We start from the raw sequence: 19,800 nt of genomic DNA, 5'->3' as shown, positions 1-19,800 counted from the left end.
GCTCAATTGAAACTTTGAAGAATGGTATTGACAAACTTATTAGATGAGGACATCACACACAAAACAGAAGAAGCTGAATTTTACAGAACAGCCCTGATGTAACTGTATAGTGGGTTAGCCTCAAGTAGATTAGTCCCATTTGTATGTTGATTCCCTTTTAAAAAGTTCCACATTTCTCTTAAATGATTAATCTGCCATTTGGTCATTTTGCACATTCAGCACCCATTCTCTAAGGAAATTCTCTATAAAGAAATCTATAAGACTGGCCAAGTTGAAGACTCATTATATATGTAAAACCAGCAGTTAGAATAAAAGCTCTCAAGATGAAAACTTCTGACAAAATAACAGACATTCTGTTTAACTGACTTAATGGCCGAATAGTTACTTTTCTCCAGACTTTTAACAGAAGATATGTTTATTTCACAAATTTTGTTGAACAGAGAAATTCACAATAAAATACACTGTTGAGAAGGTTTATTTAATAAATAACAAAAGGAAAAAGTAAACCTAGCTAATAGTGGCAATCCCTCCTCAGACAATTCACAACAGAGTTGCAGCAAACATTCTGATTCAAAGCAATATGCATGAAGTGATTTTGAAATTTAAAAGAATTAAACAGACAATTATGATTATATCTTATGATCCTAAACCTTACAAATATTTTGCACAAATCCAAAGTTTACAAGCTTATACTGCTTTGGGGGTGTAGAGAATTTGATTTTCTTTTACAAAATGCAAAGCCGCAATAATTAGAGCAATAATAATAGTATTAGCAACATATCTGATATATTATCCATATATTTTACACTGAATTTAACAGAGGTCATATGACAGTTATCAGCCCAAACAGCGCATCATCTTCTGTTTATATGACTCAATATAACTAGTGTTCACAAAGCAGTATTGGAATATAAAATACTAAAATGTTCATAAAATAAAAAGATGAGTCTTTCAAAATTAATCTTTTAATAATACATTTTAAGTTTTATCTAAAATCAACTTGAATTAATATTTGGCCAATTAGAAGCAATGTGTATTTGCAGTTATCGTTCATGTGCAGAATATCCTGAGTCAGTGCAGAGATGATACAGGTTATGCCCAGAGTTCCTCTGTTCTTCCAAATTTATAGATTAGGCTGCTGCAAAATAGGACAAGGCAAGATCTTTAATAGATACTTACAATTATAGATTGAATACTAAATACTTAATCACACTTAATGAAGTCAAAATTTAATTACACTACATATCAAATAATTGATATCTGATTTTCAAGTAACAGTAGAGATGCAGTGATAAGCCAGAGCATTTAAGTTTGAACCTTGGCACAAGTTCGTTAGATGATTTCAGATAGGGCAGCAACCTGTTTAAAGGAAAGGGATTGGTGAATCATCAATGTTTTCCAATCATCATAGCTATGCAGTGAGAGAGAGCATAAAACAGATAAAAGTTTCATATGATCTGCATCTCCAACTACAATCACATGACCAGCAACATAATTTCTAGGATCAAACATTAAAGAATGGCTAATTGGGCAAATTCAAGTTTATTTTTCATAAATCTCAGAACTTCGCAACAGCGGTTTCCTCCTTGATATGAGAGAGGTCAGAATTAAATACACAATCTAGACTGACACTAAAGAAGTGCTGCACTGTCAAAGTCTCGAGGTATCTGAAAAGTATGCACAACAGGAAGTAAGCTGTCTCATCGCATTACTACACAGTAATAACATGAGCCGATGCTGTTGTCAAGCCAGAAAGACAGTCTGGCTCTCAAATTAACTTGTTCACACAGTTGACAATGTTCCTGGTTTTGTATTGGCAGCAAGTATTGAAAGTGTTCCCCATAAACCAAGATCTAGATCTTTGATACAGATCAGAAAATGCAAGGGTCCCAAAAACAGGGGAAAATCCACAACAAACTTTTGCCCACTCAAAAATATCCATTAATCATTATTCTGTTTCCTATCACTCAGCTATTTGTGTATCCACCTTGCTACTGCCCCTTTTATTCCATGAGCTCACAATTCTGGATCAAATACCTTCTGGAAATCCATGTACACAGCATCAACTACATGGCCCTGATTAACTCCAGTTAGTTAAAATGATTTTCCCTTTAGAAATCCTTAATACCTTTCCTTAATTAATCAATATTTGTTCATGTGACTATAATTTTTGTGCCAGTTTCTGGCAATTTTCCAAAGCTGGACTGACTGGTCTGTGGATGCTCAGCTTATCCTTGCACACTCTATTGAACAGGATGTAATGTTTGCCCAGAGTTCCCAGTATGGTAATTTTATAGTGAGCAAGGGCAGGACTCAGACAGTTAATGGTAGAGTTCTAGTTGGTGTTGCCAAACAGAGGCCTAGGGTTTCAGGTGCAATGTCTACCTGTGATGCAACAAACAATGTGGTCAAGGTGGCATTAAGCATACTTGCTTTCATTGCTCAAAACATTGAGTATAACCATGTCACGTTGAGGTTGCACAGGACATTGATGAGGCCACACTTGGAGATTTATGCACAATTCTGCTGTAGGAAAGATATTATTACATTGGAGGGGGTTCAGGAAAGTGTTACCTGGATGTTACCGGGACTACAGGGTCGATGAGAGGCAGGACAGGCTGGGACCTTTTTCACTGGAGCATAGGGAGGTTGAGGAGTGACCTTATAGAGGGTTGTAAAAATCACAAAGGGCATAGGTAAGGTGAGTAGCAAAGGTCTTTTGCCTAAAGTAGGAGTGCTCAAAACCAAGGGGCATATTTTTAAGGTGAGAGGAGAAAGATTTAAAAGGGTCCTGAGGAACAACAATTTCGACAAAGGGTGGTTTGTATGTTGAATAAACAGCCAGAGGATGCAGGTACAATTACAATATTTAAAATACATTTGGATAGGTACTTGAATAGGAAAGGTTTAGAGGCATACGGGCCAAATGTATACACGTGGGACTAGTTTAGTTTGAGAAACGTGGTTGGCATGGTCAAGTTGGACTGAGGAGTCTAAGCAAGGTTAGACTCCATGCTATCAATTTTAAGCCCTTCAAGAAACAGAATTACCTCCTTTTTCACCATAGTCTGATGCAATGCTTTTGTTTAATAATTTTTAAAAATTCATTCATGGAATGTGGGCATTGGCAAAGGCCAGCATTTATTGTCTGGCCCTAATTGCTGTTAGTCTGGAGTCACAGGTAGACGAGATTAGGTAAGGCCAGCAGTTTCCTTCCTGAAAAGGGGATGAGTTTGGGCAGAGCGGTAGATGTGATCTATACAGACTTCAGTAAGGCATTCGACAAGGTTCCCTGTGGGAGACTGGCTAGCAAGGTTAGATCTCATGGAATAAAGGGAGAACTAATCATTTGGATACAGAACTGACTCAAAGGTAGAAGACAGAGGGTGATGGTGGGAGGGTTGCTTTTCAGACTGGAGGCCTGTGACCAGTGGAGTGCCACAAGGATCGGTACTGGGTCCTCTACTTTTTGTCATTTACATAAATGATTTGGATGCGAGCATATGAGGTACAGTTAGTAAGTTTGCAGATGACACCAAAATTGATGGCGTAGTGGACAGCAAAGAGGGTTACCTCAGATTACAACAGGATCTTGATTGGCCAATGGGCTGAGAAGTGGCAGATGGAGTTTAATTCAGACAAATGCGAGGTGCTGCATTTTGGGAAAGCAAATCTTAGCAGGACTTATACACTTAATGATAAGGTCCTAGGGAGTGCTGCTGAACAAAAAGACCTTGGAGTGCAGGTTCATAGCTCCTTGAAAGTGGAGTTGCAGGTAGATAGGATAGTGAAGAAGGCGTTTGGTATGCTTTCTTTTATTGGTCAGGGTATTGAGTACAGGAGTTGGGAGGTCATGTTGCGGCTGTACAGGACATTGGTTAGGCCACTGTTGGAATATTGCGTGCAATTCTGGTCTCTTTCCTATCGGAAAGATGTTGTGAAACTTGAAAGGGTTCAGAAAATATTTACAAGGATGTTGCCAAGGTTGGAGGATTTGAGCAAGAGGGAGAGGCTGAACAGGCTCGGGCTGTTTTCCCTGGAGCGTCAGATGCTGAGGGATTACCTTATAGAGATTTACAAAGTTATGAGGAGCATGGACAGGGTTAATAGACAAACTTTTTTCCCTGGGGTCAGGGAGTCCAGAACTAGAGGGCATAGGTTTAGGGTGAGGAGAAGAAAGATATAAAAGAGACCTACGGGGCAACCTTTTCACACAGAGGGTGGTATGGGTATGGAATGAACTGCCAGAGGATATGGTGGAGGCTGGTACAATTGCAGCACTTAAGAGGCATTTGGATGGGTCTATGAATAGGAGGGGTTTGGAGGGATATGGGCCGGGTGCTGGCAGGTGGGACTAGATTGGGTTGGGATGTCTGGTTGGCATGGACAGGTTGGACTAAAGGGTCTGTTTCCATTCTGTACATCTCTATGGCTCTGTGTGAAACAGAACAGGTTTGCCAAACATTGAAAATGTTTCATGGTCATCGTTAAGACTTTTAATTCTACATTTTTATTGAATTCAAATTCCACTATATGCTGTGGCAGGATTCAAACCTAGGTCCCCTGAACTTTACCTAGGTCCACCAGGCTATCACCTCCAAAACACTTTTTTACAAAAAACTCAAGGATAGTGAATCTGTGGGATTCTTTACCACAATGGGCTGTCAAGTCTCGGCCATTAAGTGACTGAGATTAAATGGATTTTAAAATCAGTAAATGAATCTCAAGTGTTATGGGGAAAAAGAAGGTATTTTGAGTCAACAATTTTCAGGTTAGCCTGTCCTGTTGAGGGGTGGTAAAAACAATGACTGCAGATGCTGGAAACCAGATTCTGGATTAGTGGTGCTGGAAGAGCACAGCAGTTCAGGCAGCATCCAAGGAGCAACAAAATCGACATTTCGGGCAAAAGCCCTTCATCAGGAATAAAGGCAGAGAGCCTGAAGCGTTGAGAGATAAGCTAGGGGAGGGTGGGGGTGGGGAGAAAGTAGCATAGAATACAATGGGTGAGTGGGGGAGGGGATGAAGGTGATAGGTCAGGGAGGAGAGGGTGGAGTGGACAGGTGGAAAAGGAGATAGGCAGGTAGGACAAGTCCGGACAAGTCATGGGGACAGTGCTGAGCTGGAAGTTTGGAACGAGGGTGAGGTGGGGAGGGGGGGGGGGGGGGGGAAAGGGGAAATGAGGAAACTGTTGAAGTCCACATTGATGCCCTGGGGTTGAAGTGTTCCGAGACGGAGAATGAGGCGTTCTTCCTCCAGACGTCTGGTGGTGAGGGAGCGGCGGTGAAGGAGGCCCAGGACCTCCATGTCCTTGGCAGAGTGGGAGGGGGAGATGAAATGTTGGGCCACGGGGCGGGGCGGTGTAGTTGACTGGTGCGGGTGTCCTGGAGATGTTCCCTAAAGCGCTCTGCTAGGAAGCGCCCAGTCTCCCCAATGTAGAGGAGACCGCATCGGGAGCAACAGATACAATAAGTGATATTAGTGGATGTGCAAGTAAAACTTTGATGGATGTGGAAGGCTCCTTTAGGGCCTTGGATAGAGGTGAGGGAGGAGGTGTGGGCGAAGGTTTTACAGTTCCTGCGGTGGCAGGAGAAGGTGCCAGGAGGGGAGGGTGGGTTGTAGGGGGGCGTGGACCTGACCAGGTAGTCACGGAGGGAACAGTCTTTGCGGAAGGCGGAGAGAGGTGGGGAGGGAAATATATCCCTGGCGGTGGGGTCTTTTTGGAGGTGGCGGAAATGTCGGCGGATGATTTGGTTTATGCGAAGGTTGGTAGGGTGGAAGGTGAGCACCAGGAGCGTTCTGTCCTTGTTACGGTTGGAGGGGTGGGGTCTGAGGGCGGAGGTGCGGGATGTCGACGAGATGCGTTGGAGGGCATCTTTAACCACGTGGGAAGGGAAATTGCGGTCTCTAAAGAAGGAGGCCATTTGGTGTGTTCTGTGGTGGAACTGGTCCTCCTGGGAGCAGATACGGCGGAGGCGGAGGAATTGGAAATACGGGATGGCATTTTTGCAAGAGGTAGGGTGGGAAGAGGTGTAATCCAGGTAGCTGTGGGAGTCGGTGCGTTTGTAAAAAATGTCAGTGTCAAGTCGGTCGTCATTAATGGAGATGGAGAGGTCCAGGAAGGGGAGGGAAGTGTCAGAGATGGTCCAGGTAAATTTAAGGTAAGGATGGAACGTGTTAGTGAAGTTGATGAATTGCTCCACCACCTCGCGGGAGCACAAGGTGGCGCCAATGCAGTCATCAATGTAGCGGAGGAAGAGGTGGGGAGTGGTGCCGGTGTAATTACAGAAGATCAACTGCTCTACGTAGCCAACAAAGAGACAGGCATAGCTGGGGCCCATACGTGCTCATGGCTACCCCTTTGGTTTGGAGGAAGTGGGAGGATACAAAGGAGAAATTGTTAAGGGTGAGGACCAGTTCGACCAAATGAATGAATGTGTCGGTGGAAGGGTACTGTTGGGGATGTCTGGAGAGGAAAAAAACGGAGGGCTTAGAGGCCCTGCTCATGGTGGATGAAGGTGTAGAGGGATTGGATACCCATGGTGAAGATGAGGCGTTGGGGGCCGGGGAAACGGAAGTCTTGGAGGAGGTGGAGGGCATGGGTGGTGTCTCGAACGTATGTGGGGAGTTCCTGGACGGGGGGGGGGGGAGATAGGACAGTGTCGAGGTAGGTAGAGATGAGTTCAGTGGGGCAGGAGCATGCTGAGACAATGGGTCAGCTAGGGTGGTCAGGCTTGTGGATCTTGGGAAGGAGGTAGAACCGGGAAGGAGGTAGAACCGGGCAGTGCGGGGTTCCCGGACTATGAGGTTGGAAGTGGTGGGAGGGAGATCTCCTGAGGTGATGAGGTTCTGTATGGTCTGGGAGATGAAGGTTTGGTGATGGGGGGTGGGGTCATGGTCGAGGGGGCAGTAGGAAGAGGTGTCCTCGAGTTGGCGTTTGGCTTCAGCGGTGTAGAGGTCAGTGCGCCAGACTACCACTGCGCCCCCTTTATCCGCTGGCTTGATGGTGAGGTTGGGATTGGAGCAGAGGGATTGGAGGGCTGCGTGTTGTGAGGGTGAGAGATTGGAGTGGGGGAGGGGGGTAGACAGGTTGAGGCGGTTAATGTCCCGGCGGCAGTTGGAAATGAAGAGGTCGAGGGCAGGTAATAGGCCAGCGCGGGGTGTCCAGATGGATGCAGTGTGTTGGAGGTGGGCGAAGGGGTTCTCGGAAGGTGGGTGGGAATCCTGATTGTGAAAGTAAACTCGGAGGCGGAGGCGACGGAAGAATTGTTTGACATCACGGCGTGTATTAAATTCATTGATGCGTGGACAGAGGGGGATGAAGGCGAGTCCTTTGCTGAGGACTGATTGTTCATCCTCAGTGAGGGGGAGGTCTGGGGGGGGATGGTGAAAACTCGGCAGGGCTGGGAGCTGGGATCTGGTGTGGGTGTGGAACTGGGAGTGGGGGCGGAACCTGTAACTGGAGCGGGTGTGATGGTGGGGGAATGGGGGTGGAGTCATGAGCAGGGGTAGTGTTCCCCTCGGGGTTCTGGGGGTGGGGATAGTGACAGTGGGGCCTGTGGGGGGCATGTCAGCAGAATGCAGGTGAGTGGTGCTGGTGGGGGCCGAATAGCCCACTTATAATCTTTCACTTTAGTTCTAAAAGCTGTAGTCCCAACACAGATACCTGGGAAATCTCACTTTCTATCTTCCTCCAGTCCATTCAACACTATGTTGTTCCCACTCAGCTAACTTGCTACCTGGGCTGTCAGTGTTCTTTTTAATCACATGATTGACAAGCCTGCTATTTGACATTTTATCAAATATGTTTTGCAAGTCTTTGTACACTGCATCAATTACATTACCTTCAAAATACTTCCCTGATTGCTCAAGAAAAAAACCAAAATTTGTCAAGAACTTTACCAAATCCTTGCTGGCCTTTCTTTACTAGCCATTGTCTAAATAACTTAAACTTTGTCACATTATTTCATCCTTACAAAACGTTTTCCTGGAACTTGTCTATAGTTGTTGGGCTCATCCTTTACATTTTTTGAACAAGTATAACATTTTCATTTCTCCAGTCCACTGGTGCCACCCCTGTAGAGCAGGAAGATTAAAGTTAATATGCACAACTTTCCACCCTTGTTTCCCTCAAAATCTTGAATACATCTCATTTGATCCTGGTGACTTTTCCATTTTATGTACAGCCAGCCTATTTAATGCCTCTTTTCTATCAATTTTTAAGTGTCTCCTTGTTCACTTTGACTTGGACAGCATGGTCTTCTTCACCAAAAACAGATGCAAACCATAGATTTAAGAGCTCAGTCATGCCCTGTTCATGTAAATCCCCTTTTTGGCCCTTAACTAGCCCAAATATTCCTTTTATTAACTGTGTGCTGTATATATCTGGAGGAGTCTAAATTGCAACGATAAAGAACCCTCAATCTTGTCTTGAATCTTTCCATTGTTAATCTTAAAAACTAGTGACATACTACAATAATGTTTCTAATTTACAATGATGCTTCCACGGGTGGAGGGTTTGAGCTATAGAGAGAGGCTGAGACTGTTTTCCCTGGAGCAGAGGCTAAGGGGTGACATAACAGAGATGTATAAAATCACGCGGGGCACGGGTAGGGTAAATATACAAATTCTTTTCCCTGGAATGGGGGAGTCCAGAACTAGAGGGCATAGGTTTAGGATGAGAGGGGAAAGATATAAAAGGGACCTAAGGGGTAACGTTTTTCATGCAGAGGGTGGTACATGTATGGAATGAACTGCCAGAGGAAGTGGAGGAGACTGGTACAATTGCAACATTTAAGAGGCATCTGGATGGGTGTATGAAGGGGAAGGGTTTAAGAGGGATATGGACCAAACGCTGGCAAGTGGGACTAGATTAAATTTAGGATATCTGGTTGGATAAATTAGTTGAACTGAAATGTCTGTTTCCGTGCTGTATATCTCTATAACTCTATTCCAGTGTACCAAAGTATTTGGAAAAGCTATACATTTTATCCAATTCTACTCTCTTCTTAAAGCTATGTAAATGTTTTTGTTGCAACTATTGATCTAGTGTATTTTTGGAAGTTACATTTTAATCTGCATCTTGCAGGCTTTTGGGTAATAAATTCAAGATCACAACAGCTCTCTGCATTGTTGTAAACCCAGCTGATGGTAACAAAGGGACAACTGCAGCAGTTTAAGGAAGCAGCTCATCATTACCTTCTAAAGGGCCATGAGGGCCAGGCAATGAAAGCTGACCACCCGGTGGTGCCCATGTCCATAAGTGAATAAATAAAAAGTCATATCTCTGAGTGGAACTTGCTTGATAGTTTGTAAGCTTTTTTTTCCCAGTTAGTTTACTGTGCTGGTTAGTAATTGCAACATATTCACGTGAGGCTGTTGACATGAAACTGTTCTTCAATCTGGAAACCTCTTTTCTAAACTGAAATCAGCTACTATTGGTCCCTGAACTTTTTTTTTAATATATCATAGAAGTTCAATTTTGCAGAAACTTTTTGATCAATTAAACACACGCATCTAATTCAGGCATTTAAATTTATATCATATGCTTTCTCAGAAATTCTGTAGCTGGTTCCTTGCTCCAAATGACATTCTGAACTTTTTTAAAAAAAATTTACCTTCCTAGAATTGAAACCACAAATCTATTTTACCATTACTTTAAAATCCAAAAGGTTACTTATACAGCTTTATCACAGTATGAAACTTTTCTCCACATTGCTTCTGATCCTTTTATCAATCACCTCATGTTGGTTGTCCTCTGGTTACTGATCCTTCAGACTACACACAAAAATTTGCATAGTACATTTCAAAATATTGTATCATTATACCTAAAGTCCCAAGAGAAGAAGAAAATGAATCTTAGAACATCCTTGTACCACCACTGGTCTCTGCAATCTGAGATTAAAAAAATGAACTGAAACAATGTGACGAATTAAGTACGCCAGTTTAAAAAATGTACACCGACAACAAATTGCACTAATTTTCACAAAATGTCTGGTATACAACTTTTTCCATATTGTAATTTCAAACACAAAATGCAGTGCACAGAAAAAAATTCCTTAAGTTCTGGTTTTAAAAAATGACATTTTGGAAAGTAAAATGAAACAGTTTTATTTATTAAATTAAATTGCAATATGTTACATAGTGGAAATCCAAGGACTACATTTTGAAGAGAGATAACCAAGTTAAGAATCTAACAATAGTGGATTTTTGACATTAGAGAGTGATCTGATCGTTGTGAGCAGGATCGAAACCAAAAAGGGTGGATTGAAAAAGAGTTTGGAGGAAATAGTAGTGTATGTTCAATTATCATACATAAAAAGACGATTAGTGGCAAGACAGAAGAGAATAGATGGCTTGAACATTAGGATAGGCTTTCTTTATTTGTTCATGAGATGTAAGTGTCAACATTTATTGCCCATTCTTAACTGCCCTTGAAAAATTAGTAATGACCTGCATGAGTGGCTTTCTTGCCTGTCTGAAGTCTTCAGGGTGCAGGTAATTCTATAAAAGATAAAAAAAATTCCAAAATTTTGACCCAACAACTGTGAAGGAATGTGCAATGTTGGGAGAAGGATGGCGATTATATAGTGATTCTACAAGAAAAAAGTGGGGAAAAAAGTCACATTATCAGCAAGCATGGGAGTAAGGTTTCAGTGGGTGGGCTTCAAATGAGCACAAATATGGTGCGGTGAATGAAGCATGGTGTTGAGAGCGTGGGGAACAATGCTGAAATGGGTATTAGACAGAGATATTTGAAGCTCAGCTCAGTATCAAGCATCATGTTGACGTTGAGTGCTGAACTAGAGTTAGCACCCAAGAAGGCAGGCAAGAATACAGCAGAGTTTCTGGAAAGGGTCAAATGAAAGGACTTTAGATTTTTCCAATATTGAGTTGTGAACGGTAGTTGTGTGTCTTTGCAAACAAAATGTAGACAGAAATCATGGAATTAAAACAGTTTTGGGAGGGAAGGAGGCACACTATTGACATTTATCAAAAGGTGACACCATGGGCCATACTGCCCAACTAATGTACGTTTTGGTGACCCAATACATAAAAGTAGTTCTAACTCCAAGGCAGAAAAATAATATTTGGCAGGATAATCCGAGTGGTTGTAAGCAAAGTTGACAGGTGATCATGAAAGTTGCATCCCTGGTAAAATTTACACCCCAATAAAAACATTTGAGCTGGAATTAATGTTTAAAACATGGGAAACTACTAAGATTCTGTCAGCGAAGTCATGCAGAAACTGTTATTTCCTGAATACCAACTTACCTAAAAAATATTAATGCATTCTGAAAGAACACAGCCAGGCCTGGATACACATTAACCTCTGCAAAATAAAAGAACAGGAATGTTAATTAACCAAATTTTAATTGACTTGTTAGATAAGGTGGATTTTATATTCTATTTTAATTCCTTCGATTGTATGGAGTTCGACAAATAATTTGAAGCTGGAGATCCTAATTATAGCAAAATTAATTAAAATTAAACCCAAATACAAGTCAAATGTGAAATGAAAACAGAACATGTTGGAAATGCTCAGCAGGTCTGGCAGAATTTGTGCAGAAAGAAACTTAAGTAAATGTTTCAGGGATTGTGACTGTTCATCAGAACTCCGTTTTAACTTCAATTGACTGATTAAAAGCACTTAAGACTTTACCCAATATACCCACAGCAACAGATCATAGAGCAGTAATAGTTTTGTTTACACCTATGAATAGATTGATTCAAGTATTAACTTTTACTGGTTTTGAGAGATTTTTCTCAGAAGGATCTGGGTATCCTTGTCGTACCAGCACACTAACCTTTTCTGATTTTCATACAAGGATACCCAGATCCTTCTCCATCTCGGAGTCTGTAATCTCTCATGATTTATAGTACAGTTCGTTCTTATTCTTTATTCTTTGAAATGGTCTATAATCATAGTTTTCCATATTACATTCCATTTGTCTCATTTTTACCCACTCTGTTAAACTATTCATATTTTTTGTAGACTTAAGTCCTCTTCACAAATTATGCTTCTACTTATCTTTGTGTTGTCAGAAATTTAACAACCGTACTTTTTGTTCTTTCACTCAAGTCATCATTTATATACATTACAGACATTGATATCCAGGCATAATTCCCTACGAAACACCACTCATTACACTGTCAATCTGGGCGGGGGGGGGGAGATACCTTGCCTACTTTATTTCCTGTTAGTCAGCAAATCTTCTATGCATACCAATACGCTACTCCATACACAGTGGCCTTTCATTCCCTGCCGTGACCTTTAAGACCATTGTTGTGGTTCTGTTCGCCGAGCTGGAAATTTGTGTTGCAGACGTTTCGTCCCCTGTCTAGGTGCCGGAGGAAACATCTCAGAAGCACTTCACAGGAGGCTCCCAAGCACTGAGGATGTCACCTAGACAGGGGACGAAACGTCCGCAACACAAATTTCCAGCTCAGCGAACAGAACCACAACAACGAGCACCCGAGCTACAAATCTTCTCTCAAACTTTGAACTTTAAGACCATAATAAGACCACAAGAAATGGGAACAGGAGTAGGCCCTCAAGCCAGCTCCAGCAGCATAGTGGCTAGCACTGCTGCCTTACAGCACCATGGTCCCAGGTTCAATTCCAGCCTCGGGCGACTGTCTGTGTGGAGTTTGCACATTCTCCGTATCTGTGTGGGCTTCCTCCAGGTGCTCTGGTTTCCTCCCACAGCCCAAAGATGTGCAGGTCAGGTGAATTGGCCATGCTAAATTGCCCACAGTGTTAGGTGCATTAGTCAGAGGGAAATGGGTCTGGGTGGTTTACTCTTTGGAGGGTCAGTGTGGAGTGGTTGGGCCAAAGGGCTTGTTTCCACACTGTAGGGGATCTAATCTAATCATTCAATAGGATCATGACCGATCTGACATTCTTCAAGTCCATATTCCTGCATTTCCCCCCTATTGTCCTTGATTCCCCGAGCAATGAAGAATCTTAACCATAAATACAAACAAGGCCAGTGCACCCACAGCCCTCTTTGACAAGGAATTCCCATACATTGGCCCTCTAAAAGAGGAGAAATTTATCCGCCTCTCAGTCTTAAATTGGCACCCCTTTATTCTGAGACTACACACTTTAGTCCTAGATTCTCCCAAAACAGAAACATCCTCTCTGGATTTAACCGTCAAGCACCTTAAGAAACCCACATCTTTCAATAAGATCACTTCTCGTTCTTCTAAACCCCAGCAAGGAGAATCACACCCGAGTTAGCCTTTGCTCCTGAGACAATTCCTCCATACCAGGGATCATCCTAGTGAACATTCCCTGAATTGCGTCCAATGAAATGATACCTTTCCTTAAATAAAGGCACCAAACCTGCTCACAGTACACCAGACATGGTCTCACCAGCATCTTATACAGTTGGAATAAGACATCCCTCCTTTAAAACACCAATCCCATTGAAAGAAGGGCAAACATTCTACTCGCTTTCTTGATTACCCGCTGCACCAGTGTGCATGAAGCATGGAAAGTTAGCATAAGTACCCCCAAATCCCTTTGTGTTGCAGCTTTCTGCAAATTTGCGCAATCTAAATAATATTCTGTTCTTTTGTCCTCCCTTTCAAATGAACAACTTTGCAGTTTCCCACATTTGTACTCCATTTACCTACATTTTGCCCACTTATTTAACCTATCAATATCTCTCTGCAAACTGTTGGTATCCCTCTCTCAAACTGCCTTGCCACCTAGTTTTGTGCCATCTGTAAATATGTAAATCAGTATATTTGCTTCCTTCCTTTGAGTAATTGATGTGGCATTCTATCAAATACCTTCAGGAAATCCACGCAAGTACATCCATCAGATTCCCTTTATTCATAGTGTTACCTCCTCAAAAAGAACATGAATAAGTTTGTTACAACTACAGTGTGATTTGTCACAAGCAATATCTGAGGCAGAGAGCAGGGGTTATTTTGAAGGAAATAGTAGATAAATAATTGAAATTGTTGAAGATATGGGGCAATAGGGATAATGTACAGCAGGAAAGACCATTTTGATTTGATTTGATTTAACAAAGCACAAAACACAAATCGGTTGGTTGTGTGGGTGGGTTTACTATGTATGACAAGCAATGGCTTTTCATTAAGACCCACAGCAGATTAGAATAAAGGAAGCCTATTATCCTGCCATCTGGGGAATGGGACTCATACAAAGTATTGCAGCGATATTTTTACTGTTTATCAACCACCTGATACCTTGACTTGACTGACCCTTTGTCTTCATTTAAAACAAATCTGTTAACTGGAATAAAGGAGTGCACAGAACATTTGCTTGCAGGTCATAAACACAGGTATTGGCATATTTTTGGAAAGTCAGTGATTCAGCATTTATAGGAGAATTTAAGAGATGTTACTTACTAAGTACAACATATGCCCCAAACAGGATCCACATAGAAGCTATGAGAGATCCAAACATTAGCATGAAGCCAACAAAAAGCCAGATTCGTGCACCTGTAAAAGAAAGCGACAATGTTAACATGTACAATTACTTGTGCACTGTTTCTTTAATAAATATGGACAAATAAAAACTCTTTCGAAGCTGTACTTGCATTTCTTCAGTTGAGTAATTGGTTCTGATGACTTCCCAAATGATTGGTAAAGGAACAGATAGAGGAATTGTAACAGAACTGTTATTTCTAAGTGAGGAAAAAGGGAAGAGTCTGGGTGTTTGCCCAGATTAGAAGTAATTCTTCACTTGGTGAGAGAAACATGCACAAAGAGACAGATGCAGAAACAAGAAAGAACGGCATGCAATTTTAGTCATTGATACATTCTGCGGTCATGGAAAACAAAGTACTTTAAAGGCTAGTGAAGAATTCTTGAATTGTCATTAGTACTTAATATAGGAAAACATGGCAGGCAATTTATATAAAATGAACTCCCCATATACAGAAAGAAGAAAAGTGAATAGATAATCTGCTTTTGAGATGTTGATCGAGGGACAAATATTGGCAAGGGCACCCAATCCTAACCCCAGTTTTGTCTTGTTTGGGTTTTGTGGTCTTTGCTTTCAGCTGTGTGGACTGACATTCAGTAGGGATTGCATTCTGTTGCAACTCATCCAATGATGCTTGTGTTTGAATGTTTGTGCAGAAACCATTGGCCCTCAGGAAGGAAGGGAGCTGTTTTTGCTCTGTGGTATAAAATAAAACCATCCGAGAGCAGCCCATTTAATTCTCTTTTCCAGTTGCTGTAAGTTGTGTAACTGCTAAGTTAAAGACCTTTATAAATATGAACCACTCACCCTGTGATTCCTGCAAATAAAAGTATCTGGAGAAGGAGGATTGAGAAGCAGCTCAGCAGACCCTGCAGACAGCAACTGTTTTTCCAGTCTTACATTGTCCATAACACCTTTTCTTTTTGTGTGCATATTTGAGAGCGTGTAGAGAAGTTTAAAAGGGGGCTTAGAGTTTTAACTTAGAGTTATATGCTGATAGTTTACAACTGTTTACCTGTAATTGTATTAAATGGACTTCTTGTGAAGTACAGAAACCTGGTCCATGCTAGTTCTGAATACATGTGAACAGATGAATTTTTTTTTAAATCCTTAACTTTTGTGATAACTCTGGGAATAGTGGGACCTGATTTCCTACAGACTAGCCCCACTGAGGCATACCAATTTGCTGCTCTTCAGAGTAGTCCAATTTTATCACTTGGTTGGTACAATAGACACAGGTATACTCAGATGAAATATCGGTTGTTAGGAAAACTACTTTGTCATCATTTTTTTGTCCTTTGTTGCAAATGAACATAAAACTATTCCTGTAAACCACATCCTTTTCTCCCTGGTTAACCACATTCTACATGGTCCTCACCTCCATTAACATAGTCATTTTTTTTTTGTTCAAGTATTTTGACACAAGGCCCTGTTAAAAGCACAAACCAATAACTGTTATAATTGCCAATAGCATCTAGCACAGTACAAAATACTAAAAGCTTCCTATAAGCGCTAACTGCATTATTCTCTCAAATAGAGGTAGTTACGCTTAGAGTGAAGAAGAAATTTAAGAATTAAGATAAAGATTAGTTAGAGGAAAAAAAATACTAATATTTCAGATAGATCTAAAATGTTATAATGTGTGGTTTTTCCCTTCACAAATAATGCACAAATCTGTATTTCAAGCATTGCAGGTTTGTACTGACCTCTAGCCATTGTAGTTCCCCCCACCACAATGTCTTCCCCCAACCACCCTATCATCCTTTTTATTCTTACAACTAAAGGAACCAACTGACCAGACAATAAAACAATTTTCCTGCAATAAAAACAAACTGGAAAATCTCAGGTCTGCAATACCGGTGGAGCAAGTAAAATGGAGCCCAATATGACCTTTTCAGAACTGAAGAGCAAGATGGAAGGGTGAGAATGATGTGATGGATCAAATTAAACAGAAGGGAAGGTTAGAGGGCAATGGAAGCCGGAGGTCACAGGTCCCTCACAGATTAAAAGGCAAAGGGAGTGGTAATAGCTGTAGAGGGATGGGTCCAGACCAAGTGCTAAAGCAGAATATAGGTTATTCTCTACTGAAAGTAAAAAGCAAGAGAAAAGTCTGATATGAAGGTGGGGTGGGAGGTACAAAAAGGAGGACAGGGTTCATTATCTGAAGTTGTTAAACTCAATGTCAAGGCTCGAAGGTTGTAAATTGTTTAAATGGAAATTTAGGTGCTGTTTATCCAGTTTACACTGGGCTTCAGAGAAACACAACAGCAAGCATGGGACAGAAATGGAAGCATGAGAGTAAGATAGTGCATTAAAGTGGCAAGTTACCGGAAGTTTGGGATTATGCTTGCATCCGAACAGATATGTTCCATAAAGTAGTCGCTCACAGTCTTTGGTTGGTCTTCCATAAGAACAGACTGAAATTACAAGTAAATTCACCTGGAAGGAATCTTTGGGGCTTTGGACAGTAAGGAAGTGTCGGATGAAGGAGGTAAAAAGACCAGACCAGGGAATCACAAAGGGAAGAGTTCCTTCAGAATACAGATTGGGGGTGGGGGGGGGAAGAAGAGCAAGAGAGGGGAAACGGGGAGGGGTGAGGGGTGAGAGTTTGGTGATGGCATTTTGTCTGGGCCAGTTAGACTGTCAAAATGCAAGTTGAGTAAAAGTGGAGTGACAGTCTGCTGCAACTCTCACTGCTTAATCCATAGAACACTTCTGATTTTCAAATACATCACTATCAGTTCAACTAAAGTTTCAGCTTGTAATTTGTTACCATATTTTCTGTGTTCAATATTGCAATATTCTTTAGATTTACTCTTGTCTGGCCTTCGCTCAAGAGAGACTAAAAGATAAGGTATAAAGGGTAACAACATGGCTGGGTAATCAACAATTATAAACAAAAGCTGTAAAGGGCTGTTAAAATAAAAGGAACAAGTACTGAAGATGACTTAAAGCTGCCTGAACAGCAACACAATGTTCAGAGGCAGTAATTGATAAAAACATAGAAGATAGGTGCAGAAAGAGGCCATTTGGCCCTTTGAGCCTGCTCTGCCATTCATCACTATCATGGCTGATTGTCCAACTGAATAGACTAATCCTGCTTTTTTCCCCATAACCTTTGATCCCATTCGCCCCAAGTGCTATATCCAGCTGCCTCTTGAATACATTCAATGTTTTGGCATCAACCTCTTCCTGCGGTAATGAAATTCCACAGGCTCACCACTCTTTGGGTGAAGAAATGTCTCATCTTCATTCTACATGGTCCACCCAATCCTTAGGCTATGAGTCCTGGCTCTGGATGCACCTGCATCTACCCGGTTTAGTCCTGTTAGAATTTTAAGTCTCGATGAGATTGCCCCCTCACTTGTCTGAACTCCAGCGAAAACAATCACAACCGAGTCAATCTCTCCTCATAAGTCAGTCCCACCATCCCCAGAATCAGCCTGGTATACCTTCTCTGTACTTCCAAGAGCAAGAGCATCCTTCCTCAGAAAACGAGATCAAAACTGCACACAGTATTCTCGGTGTTGCCTCACCAAGGCCTTGTATAACTGCAACAACACATTCCTTCTCCTGTACTCTAAACCCTTTGCCTTCTTTACTGCCTGCTACACCTGCATGCTTACCTTCAGTGACTGGTGCACAAGGACACCCAGGTCCCACTGCACACTCCGATGTTAGGCTTATTGGTCTACAATTCCCTGGCTTCTCTCTACCTCCCTTTTTGAATATTGGAGTAACATTAGTTACTCTGCAATCTGCAGGGACTCTTCCAGAGTCTATTGAATCCTGGAAGATGATCACCAATGCATCCACTATTTCTAGAGCCACTTAAGTACTCTGGAGAGTATTCTACTTCCCCGAGTACAAGGGATCACACAAGGAATCATGTTTAATAAAAAGTAGCAATGACATATTTTAGGACACAGCACAATTCAGAAGGAAAAAAAAAAGGCTGTTGAGTAGCTATACAATATAGGGATAACAATGAGAACAGAACAGAACCTTCCTCAAACTTTGACCCAAATGAGCTCAAATGAAAATAATTGTGACTCACCAGGTGGAACTGAACATGCATTGGGAAGGGGAGGGGAGGTTCTCAGTTGAGGGGAAATCAGCTGTTCCAATTTGGTCTCAGAGCTCCACAGCTACCAATAATGCCCCAGAGCCTGTGACTCAAAGTTCAATTTGAAGCTTCACTTAGGGTCCTAACTCTCATGTTGGAAAGCCCCACCATTGAAAACAAGGGGACATGACTCAGAGGACAAAAACAAAACCAAATCCATATTTTGAATGTAAACATAAAAGGGAACGGTGTCACTCATGGTAGACTTTACAGAACCAAAAGGTTTAGTGTTTATTTTAAAGTTCTGCAGTTTGCACAATGCCCACAACATACAATGCAACTAGTTGAGAAAACCAGAGCTTTTCTTACAAACTTTAGTACCCATGGCCAGCATATAAAAAGGGACTCCAAATTTAAACCCTTAATTTTCCCATCTGGTAAGATATTTTCATACTTTCAGGTATGAAGATTGCCCATCCACAACTCAGTATACCCTATTGAAGCTTCAATTGCACGATAATACCATATTTACCAAATATCATGCAAATATATGAACTCCAGAAATCAGGCACCAGATGCATTTAACATTTACAGCACATCTGCAATTTGTTGTATTTTCCTTTTCTCATAGGTTTGAAATTATTATTTGTATGACTGTTAGTGTACTTGCAGGGTTTTGTACAGGCATTGATGATGGTATTTCTCAAGCAGCTCGAGGTATCTGCTGGACATTATACATGTCTGTCACACATGCAGAAAGACTGATAATACAGTTATCATGTAGACCCTGCCTTTGCTGTCAGACTTGAGGTCACTTAAACTTTGTTGCTCAGACTGCCAAAACGGCACTAGAATACTGAAGATGATGTTGAGTTTCAGAGTCTACCCGAACTGAGATGATACTCCCAATATACAGGAATTGATTCCCATTGTCCAATGGTCTTGATTATTGAGGGACACTATTTAGCAGTGAGAGCAAACACGGTAGAGTACCTCAGTCTTTCAGCTGGATGGCCTAAGGCTCATTCTTTCTCTAACTTGAGTGTGTATACATCGAAGTGTTCTCTGCACACTGCAACTGAACAGAGACTGGAGTGGTCTTGTTCTGGACTACAGACAATGAAAGTTGAAAAGTATCCCACTCATCCTGTAAATTAGCTCCACACCAGACGGAAGTTTCATAAAATGTTGATGTACTCAAGGACCCATTGAAGATTGATCCCCTATCCGAGTAGATCACAGTCAACTCTGAAATGCTTAATGAACAGTAACT

At 41.6% G+C, this 19,800-nt stretch overlaps 1 protein-coding gene across 3 annotated transcripts in view; it reads right to left on the bottom strand.

The window, feature by feature from the left end:
• Positions 1–394: 394 nt before the first annotated feature.
• LOC122555366 (transmembrane protein 50B) overlaps positions 395–19,800 on the bottom strand; it is a 78,841-nt gene continuing 59,435 nt past the window's right edge. Inside the window, exons 5-8 of one of the 3 annotated variants that reach the window (XM_087992584.1) lie at positions 14,383–14,475; positions 11,272–11,329; positions 10,450–10,500; positions 395–1,135 (exon numbers count right to left, since the gene is read on the bottom strand). In XM_087992584.1, the coding sequence (XP_087848710.1) occupies positions 1,093–1,135; positions 10,450–10,500; positions 11,272–11,329; positions 14,383–14,475 (245 nt within the window). In that variant the 3' untranslated portion in view covers positions 395–1,092. Of the gene's footprint in view, positions 1,139–10,449; positions 10,501–11,271; positions 11,330–14,382; positions 14,476–19,800 lie in introns of all 3 variants that reach the window. The other 2 variants (XM_043701301.2, XM_087992585.1) reach the window with 2 other exon arrangements.

This window comes from Chiloscyllium plagiosum, unplaced genomic scaffold (assembly GCF_037043375.1).
Source record: "Chiloscyllium plagiosum isolate Xiang-an unplaced genomic scaffold, Cpla_swu_hap1 HiC_scaffold_12, whole genome shotgun sequence".
NCBI lineage: Eukaryota > Metazoa > Chordata > Chondrichthyes > Orectolobiformes > Hemiscylliidae > Chiloscyllium > Chiloscyllium plagiosum.
The sequence above is the reverse complement of the archived record's forward strand: the minus strand, read 5'-3'. Positions and strand labels throughout refer to the sequence as shown.